At 40.4% G+C, this 9,313-nt stretch overlaps 1 protein-coding gene across 20 annotated transcripts in view; it reads right to left on the bottom strand.

Annotated features, from left to right (window-relative positions):
• Window positions 1–203: 203 nt before the first annotated feature.
• Window positions 204–9,313, bottom strand: part of NPAS3 (neuronal PAS domain protein 3) — a 932,663-nt gene continuing 923,553 nt past the window's right edge. For all 20 annotated transcript variants that reach the window (XM_020788420.3, XM_072986345.2, XM_072986346.2 and 17 more), the window contains 2 exons: window positions 6,277–6,392; window positions 204–4,547 (listed from right to left, as the gene is read on the bottom strand). In XM_020788420.3, coding sequence (XP_020644079.3) covers window positions 3,238–4,547; window positions 6,277–6,392 — 1,426 coding nt within the window. In that variant the 3' untranslated portion in view covers window positions 204–3,237. The remainder of the gene's footprint in view (window positions 4,548–6,276; window positions 6,393–9,313) is intronic.

Genomic DNA, 9,313 nt, shown 5'->3' with positions numbered 1-9,313 from the left:
TATTTGGATTAGCATCGTTAGACTGCATCTACATAGGTTCTTTCATAGCTCATAAGCTTTAGAAATAGTCTAGTTATGCCCTCTTTTTTTTCCGCTTTTAGATTTTTAAAATAAAATGATTAAACAAGGTATCCTGCTCAAACAAATACTACCAGCATTAATTAATCAGGATGATCATATGTAAAAGAAATTATGCCAGATAGTAACAAATCCAAGAGAAGTTTATTATGAAAATGGCACCTGCAGGATGAAAAAAATTAAGTTACATAAAGACAACCATGTATGACATGTATGAGAATCTACAAAAGTATAAAAAGAACCCTGTTGTAAATGAAGTATGTACATTTCTGATTTGCAGCATTATCAATGATCAATGAAAAAAAATGTTTCAAATAAGCCAGGCACTCAAGAAGTTAGATTCGGTTAGTTTTAACACAAAATAAATGTACCATAGCTGTCATTTTTTAACATTTTAATTTTTTTTATATATTGTAGTCAGTAACACTGCTAAGATTTATACGAACAGAATCCCTTTCCCCTTTTTATTCAGCTACTTGGCACCAGTCTCCTCATAAAAGTTTTCATATATTTGTACAAGAAATAGTTAAAAACACAGACACAGTCTTCACAGGTAATGAAGTTTTTTTTTCCATTTTGTAATTTTAAACACTATGGATTTAGACAGCAGCTGTGATTATCTGTTAGTTTAAATCACCAGAAATCATTTTGACACAACACAGAAACATTTATAAAAATAAAAATAAAACAACAACAGCTGTCTAGCTGTTCTTTGTAGCTGATAGGTGCACTCCTTTGATTGTTTAACAGCTAGAGTAGCGCTTCCAAAGATAAATCCAGATGAGCTTCCCTTGGCCTTGAAATCTATTTTTAAATCCTTCAAATCTCACCCTTTAAAAACTCGTCAAAATCTGTGACACTCAGTGCCCTTTTGGAGCATTACTCCATTTCACTCTGTCTCAGACCTACCATTCAGATTCTAAACCAACTGTACTAGGGAACTGGTCAACCTGCTATGTCATCCAAACTGTCAAGAACCAGTGAGCTAAAACAGATTAACAATGCACATATATGCAATATATCTATGCATCTATCTAGACAGTTCTAAGCTCAGCTTCCCTTTAAACCATGTTGGTTGACCTTTGAAAGGATTTTCTATCTCAGTTGAAATTGCTCTCTCTCTATTATTCCATTTGCCTACTTGGGAGACAACCAAAGAAATGCACCCTCTACTTACAGTTAGAGCACAAGGGACTCTGGAAATGTTAACAACTGAGGCTTTATGGCATTACTTTGTTTAATACATCTGAGTATCACTCTTTAGTGCACTGTGTGATGCACACTGTCAAGAGTAAGACATACCCAGAACTCCTCTGTGGGGAAAAATGGCTCCATTAACCTTGAGCTAGTTAAGAGTCTTTTATCTCTGAGAATGGAAGAAGAGAGAAATAGGAAGAAATAGGAGAGAAAAGGTGAAGAATTGGGGGAGGGAGAGAAAGAGAGAGAAAGAGAGAGAGAGAGGTCTGAGATTACACAACAGCAAAGCAACAGCAGAAAATGAAAAGTTATACAGACAGTGGAAGCAGCATAAGGTGACATTACAGAGGAAGGTCACCACACAAAAACCACTAACCCCCAAGAATCACTGGTTCACTAGGACTGTAGGAATGGGACGTCACCACTCCAGACTAGAGATAAAGCACAGAGAAGACAAAGGACAAAACAACTACATTAGCTTAGTATATACTGCATATAGTAACACACATTGAAACTGCAATGGGACTGACAGCCAGGGACACTTACACATTGTACACATTACAGTTCTCACATCTGTTATTAGATGCCTTAACAAACAGCTGCCAAAGATGGAGTGGAAGAAGAATTTATACTTGACAGTCATTTGGAGTGTTTGACACTACATTGATTTCTGGCAACGAAGACAAAATAGGAGATTTCTTTTCTTTTGTTTTTACTTAATGTGCAGTTTTTAGTTGCAGTTATCTATTTCAAGCTTATTAACCCATTTGTTAAAACATATTGGCTTCCAACACTAGGAGGAGGGGGGGGATTACCAAAGACAAATCAATGAGCCAAAACAGAACAAAACAAAAAATAAAAATACAACCTTCCCTCTATAACATTAAATGAAAAAATAAAAACATGTTAAATATATTTTTATATATATTTCCTTACTCTGAAGTGTTATTTGGGAGTTGTAAAATTAGCCTCAGTTAGACTGAGAAAAAAAGACAGAGGAAAAAAAATACACACCTAAAAAAACACTGATCCTCATTCATTTAACTGAGTTTTCTTGTTCTTTTTAAGCGCATTCACAAGAGGAAATAAAGGCTTCAAGATCCATTTAAATTTAATATGAGGCTATGTTTGTTAGTTTGGAGGTAAAAAATTAAGTTCTGCAGCAAATGTTAATGAGGGCTTTTGTCTTAACTAACCAAGGAGACTGCAGCACCTGACTATAGACTAATACAGAAGACATTCCTTTCAAAAATCCCAGCCCACAAGCTGCATATTGTATGAAGACATTACAGATTAATAAATGATAGCACCATGGTTTTAGAAATTAAGTTAACGTTTCTGTAATTAACATTTAGTCCATCTTCTTAATATTCTAATCACAGGCCAGAAATTAACTTCTTAAGAACCCAAATTATTGTATGTGCAAGTAAGAAAATCTTAACCATAAAAAGTGAATTAAACTCTGCATAAAATTCTAAAATACTATCCCCTATTTTTTTAAAGGAATTAGGAACAAAAAACCCTTTCCATTTGACTTAGTCAAACAGGGTGCATTGTTTTATGCTTGTTTCTTTTAATCTTGATCACATCAAGATCATTTTGAAGTAAACCCAATGGTTGACACTTTTAAAATCTCTTTACCACAACACTGAGTATTCTATGGCAGAGGCATACACATATTAAAGGCATCTTAATAAAGATGCAAAGGAAAAAAAAATACACATCTTGGAAGAAGACAAAATGGCAGGCAACTGGTACTTCAGCTCTCTGAAGGCAAAAATAAAAAAATATCTCTTACATTAAAGAATAAGTCAAGTTAAAGAGAATGGGAATGGAATGGGGCCCATCATATTGAGTGAATAAGCTGACCTGCTCAAATTCAAAGTGCTAGAATTAAAGGTCTAAATTAAAATATAGTCTATGCCTCAGAGTTTAACACTGAACACAGTATGTGGTCATATTTCAATCCTCCTTCCGTTCCAGTGTCTGTGCGGCATGGATACCATTGCTGTACACAGGAAATGGAAGAGTGGAGAAGAGTCCTTCGGCAGTTGTGAACACATTCCCTGCAGGCATTTGGGTCAGACTGGCCGCGCTCACAGCACTTCCAAATGGTCCTGACATATTGAGTCGGTGAACATGGTGATAGAGCATTTCCATCGGCGTTTTAGGGTCGAGGCCAAAGCTGGGGCTGTTAACGTCCACAAAGTTAACAGCATGGGTATTGGGGAGGAGGTTGCCCTGCATGGCTAAAGTAACTTCAGCTGGAGCATACCGAATAGTGCCAGTGGTATAGACCCTCTGAGCAGCTGTGCTGGTGGCAGCAAGGGTTCCCGTTACCCTGTGAACCAAAGGAAGGACCACGTTGCCTGCCTGCAACCTCTGGAGAGCTTCCAGGTCCCCAGTGTACAACAAAGAGTTGGAAGTGCTGGGGCCTCCTGGATGTTTGTCCCGCGGAGATGCTGACAGAGGTGGTGACAAAGGGTCAGAGGATACGGGAGCCAAGGCGGAATTGGATGAGGTGCTGAACTGAGATTTGCGGCTGGCAGTATTTTCAGTCCCTGGTGGGGTGAGAACAGAGTCTGGAATGGAGACATGTAAACTACTGCTGGCTTGCGGGGAAGGGAAGTGCTCAGAATTGGGGGGCTTGGTCATACTGTAGGGTGATTCGTTCCTTGAGATTTCCCTGTTGGGCGGGTAATTCCAAATACTGCTATCGTTATCAAAATTGATAGGTTCTGAAATCTCTGTTTTGATTTTGAGCACTGAGGCACTGTTTGGCGATGAGAGCAACTGGGGCTGATCCACCAGCGCAGAGTCAAGTCCATTGGGGCTTGAGGTGCTTGATAGCCTTCTACGGGTTATGCTGCCTCCTTTTTGCTTTTTCCTCCTCTTCTTCCTCTTTTGATGTTTACTGGAAGACTGAGCGTTCACTTCTCCTGCACTGTCTGAGTCCTTGGCGCTGTCTGAGGTCAATGACTCACAGTTCTGTAGCCGTAGGTCTGATTCACTCTCCACGTACCGCTCCACCTTGATCTGCATAGAACCAAGTGTGCCAAAACTATCCTCAGGGGCCTTTTGATTCTCAAAGTCAGAATTTTCAAAGCTGTCATCGCTGTCTCTGCTGTCCTGGTTGCTGGAGCTGTTCCCATCGTCGTTACAGTTCATTTCATTATCTGACTGATTCCCAGACTTCTTTCTATCTGACTCGGGGTCTTCACTGTTTTCTGACTGGTTTCCTTTCTCGTCCGACTTTGAATTCTCATTGTCCTCTGAACAGAAAGAAAAGCAAAAAAGCACAATTAAGAAGAAGAACATGTGATTTAAAATCCACTTAAAGGCGTATTTGCCAGTAAGATATTATTGCTGGTAACATCGCTGGCAAAAGTGTGTTTCCTTTCAAACTCAGAACCATAGTTTGAGCAAGGATCAAGTTGAGAGGGACTTGCCTGCCATTACTATCTCTACAATTCAGGAATAGAAGTGGAACTGAGTGACGGTTTTGTCACATAGGCTAAATTAGGATATGCTTTGAGTGGCATGTACCAATATATCATATAACATATAAAAGTCACCCTCTATTGTGTGGGGGATGGACTGCAGTTTTCCTAGGTCTGCCTCAGGCTTTGGAAGGTCAGCATTTATCTCTGAGAGCAACAGCAGCGCTGCATGTTGACATTACAGAGAGAGAAGCAGGAACAGAAACCGGGATGGGCAAGTACAGTAAAACCTATTCAGGAGTTTAGCTTGAAAGCATCTAGAGTTCTAATGGTAGTGAGGACAGAAATGTAAATGGAAGTCCTGTCTCAAACAAGTTGAGCACAGAGGTAGGCAGAGGCGCTATCAAGTGAATGAGGAGTGACAGTCATGAAAATGCTTGGCTGAATGTGCTAACAGAACCTATGAGGACCTTCATGATCAACACACAAACGTCTGCAGTGGTGGGGAAATGGGGAAGGGAAGGGTGGGTCTTCTTTGCATCCCCATATTAGCAGCACCCTATGAGCCCTATGTGTTCTCAGGCAGGACGCCTGAATACAGCTAGTATCTTTGTGTATATATGTTTCTGTCTATATGTATGTGTGTGTGAGAGAGAGAGGTAGAATGAGACGGAGGGAGAAACAGAGAGAGAGAGAGAGAGAGAGAGAAGTAGTTTTCTGTGGAGAAGGAATAAGAAACACACGTTCCTTTTCTTTTCTTTCCCTGTGAAAAATTCCTGCACTGTGGAAGAAGGGTAATTTAAAAAAAACATACATCTTCTAACGCATTGTCCTCGTCAAACCCAGACTTCCATTTAAAAATAAGCTATTGGGGTTAAGCCAATGTTCTCCTTCATCCCTGTCTCTTTTTCCAAGCTCCTTTTCTGCCACCTCAACATTCTGTACAACGTGGAAGGGCACCGGTCCCTATTAGATTGTTTTGTCATCCTGCCATTTTGCTTCACTCAGAGTACCTTAGACCTACTGTTGTTCTAGAGCACTGGGGGTAGGGTGGAGAGCGAACTGAAACCGTGACAAAAATTAGAAAAGAGTATTTGGCCAAATATCCTCTTTCTCAGGTCAGGGCGAGGGGGAAGGGCCCAAAACAGATGGTTTGCCAGGCAGAAAGACATTTTGAGAATGTTTGGCTCTATTCTAAACCCAACTTCACTGAAGTGATACGTACATATGAGACAGAAAAGAAGCAAATGAGCACAGGGAGTCAAGACCTTTGGATGTTTGCTAAAGGCACAAACCAAGCATGCTGCAAACATCACAAGAAAATCCTACACAATTTGTTCACAACTACTCTCAAAGTAGCATGAGTACAATGATTCTTCAAAGGTTTTGCTCTTTTCACAAAACAAATACTACTTTGAAAATTATGAGAGCCCCTAAGAAGGCACATAAATAATTCCTAAATGGGCTCTAATCATGGAAAGAAATGTAAAACACACACAACGCAAAACAGATCATTCTCATAAGATGCAAAGCAACAAAAAAAGCTGAATATTTACATTACCTGAGTTGTCCTTTGAGTCTGATTCAGAATCCGAGGTCTCAGAGGATTCGGATGTTTTCTCTGGCAGGTGAGGAAGCTGAGCAATATCCATTGGCGTATCCTTGTATTCTGGGTTGCTTTAAAAAGAGAGAGAGAAATACAGACATATGGTTTGGAATGTGACAGCTTCTTTTTCTTTTTGCAAATCTCTGGAGCAAAAAGCAAAAATGCAAATAGAGAGCATAGCAAAGCAAGCATGAAAACATATGAATCTTCTTCCACTTATTTAGATCAGAGGTTTTATGGAGACTTCTTCCAATATTACCATGAATAATAAGTTAACCCCCCACCACCACCACCACCATTATGTCTGCTATTGCCCAGGTATCACTATGGGAACATTTGTGATTAATTAAACTGCATATTGTTCTTGCTACTGACTAATAAATCTATGTTTTGCAACCAGTACTACCAACATGTAAACAGCGTTTCTTCTTTTCCTATTGCTGGATTGCATGTTGTTTATTACTCCTGACTATCTTCTCAGCCTCTCTTATGATGATTCCATCTTCCTCAGTCTTTCTCTTTTGATCTCTCTTTCTCTTTCTCTCTGTGGGGAAACAGTTTTTCCCTTCGGTTTAAGAGTGGCTGCAGATGAGGCTTTTATCATGCCATTATCACGCTGCATTCTTATCCCTACAACCACTTGTTCTATCTTTTTCCTTACTACAGAAAATCTGTTAAAGAAAAGGTGGCTGGCAAAACACACCACATTCTGTTATTATCTCTGTTTGGAAAACCCTAAGATTTAAGAGGCAAATTGGTCACTTGCTAGTTTTTAGAGTAAGGAATTAAGCACACCATATTGTTAAGCCCCCTTCATGGATTGCTGCCTTGTCATGGCGAAGGGGCTTGAGTAACTCAGAGAAGCTATGGGCTATGCCATGCAGGGACACCCAAGACAGACAGGACATAGTGGAGAGTTCCGACTAAACGCAATCCACCTGGAGTAGGAAATGGCAATGCTACCCCAGTATCTTTGCCAAGAACGCTCCATGATCAGAAACAAAAGGCTAAAAGAAATGATGCTGGAAGATGGGCCCCTCAAGTCGAAAGGCGTCCAACATGCTACTGAGGAGGAGCGGAGGACAAGCACAAGTAGCTCCAGAGCTAATGAAGTGGTCGTACCAAAGCCAAAAGGAAGATCAGCTGTGGACGTGCCTGGAAGTGAAAAGAAAGTCCAATGCTGCAAAGAAAAATACTGCATAGGAACCTGGAATGTAAAATCTATGAACTTTGGGAAGCTGGAGGTGGTCAAACAGGAGATAGCAAGAATAAACATCGACATCCTGGGCATCAGTGAACTAAAATGGACAGGAATGGGCGAATTCAGCTCAGATGATTATCATATCTACTATTGTGGGCAAGAATCCCATAGAAGGAATGGAGTAGCCTTCGTAATCAACAAGAGTGGGAAAAGCTGTAATGGGATACAATCTCAAAAATGATAGAATGATGTCAATACGAATCCCAGGAAGACCTTTCAACATCACAATAATCCAAGTTTATGCACCAACCACCATTGCTGAGGAGACTGAAACTGAACAATTTTATGAAGATTTACAATGCCTTCTAGAACTGACACCAAAGAAAGATGTTCTTCTCATTCTAGGGAACTGGAATGCTAAAGTAGGGAGCCAAGAGATAAAAGGAACAACAGGGAAGTTTGGCCTTGGAGTTCAGAACGAAGCAGGGCAAAGGCTAATAGAGTTTTGTCAAGAGAACAAGCTGGTCATCACAAACACTCTTTTCCAACAACACAAGAGGCGACTCTATACATGGAAATCACCAGATGGGCAATATCAAAATCAGATTGATTATATTCTCTGCAGCCAAAGGTGGAGAAGCTCTATACAGTCAGCAAAAACAAGACCTGGAGCTGACTGTGGCTCTGATCATCAGCTTCTCATAGCAAAATTCAAGCTTGAACTGAAGAAAGTGGGAAAAACCACTGGGCTACTTGGGTATAATCTGAACCAAATCCCTTATGAATACACAGTGGAAGTGAAGAACAGATTTAAGGAACTAGATTTGGTGGACAGAGTGCCTGAAGAATTTTGGATAGCGGCTCATAACATTGTACAGGAGGCAGTAACAAAAACCAGCCCAAAGAAAAGGAAATGCAAGAAAGCAAAGTGGCTGTCCAATGAGGCCTTAGAAATAGCAGAGAGGAGAAGGGAAACAAAATGCAAGGGAGATAGGGAAAGTTACAGAAACTTGAATGCAGACTTCCAAAGAATAGCAAGGAGAGACAAGGATGCCTTCTTAAATGAACAATGCAAAGAAATAGAGGAAAATAACAGAAAAGGAAAAACCAGAGATCTGTTCAGGAAAATTGGAGATATTAGAGGAACATTTTGTGCAAAGATGAACATGATAAAGGAGAAAAATGGGAGGGACCTAACAGAAGCAGAAGACATCAAAAAGAGGTGGCAAGAATACACAGAGGAATTATATCAGAAAGATTTGGATATCCCAGACAACCCAGACAATGTAGTTGCTGACCTTGAGCCAGACATCCTGGAGAGTGAAGTCAAATGGGCATTAGAAAGAGCCTCGTGGCGCAGTGGTTAAAACGCTGTACTGCATCTAAAACTGTGCTCACGACCTGGGGTTCAAATCCCAGGTAGCCGGCTCAAGGTTGACTCAGCCTTCCATCCTTCCGAGGTCGGTAAAATGAGTACCCAGCTTGCTGGCGGGGCAATGTGTAGCCTGTATAATTAAAATTGTAAACCGCCCGGAGAGTGCTTGTAGCGCTATGGGGCGGTATATAAGTCAAAAAAAAAAAAAAAACATGGCTAACAACAAGGCCAGTGGGGGTGATGACAATTCCAGTTGAACTATTTAAAATCTTAAAAGATGATGCTGTTAAGGTGCTACATTCAATATGCCAGCAAGTTTGGAAAACTCAACAGTGGCCAGAGGATTGGAAAAGATCAGTCTACATCCCAATCACAAAGAAAGGCAGCACCAAAGAATGCTCCAACTATCGTACAAT

This window comes from Pogona vitticeps, chromosome 1 (assembly GCF_051106095.1).
Source record: "Pogona vitticeps strain Pit_001003342236 chromosome 1, PviZW2.1, whole genome shotgun sequence".
In the NCBI taxonomy this organism is placed as follows: domain Eukaryota; kingdom Metazoa; phylum Chordata; class Lepidosauria; order Squamata; family Agamidae; genus Pogona; species Pogona vitticeps.
This window is presented reverse-complemented; position numbering and strand designations above follow the sequence as displayed.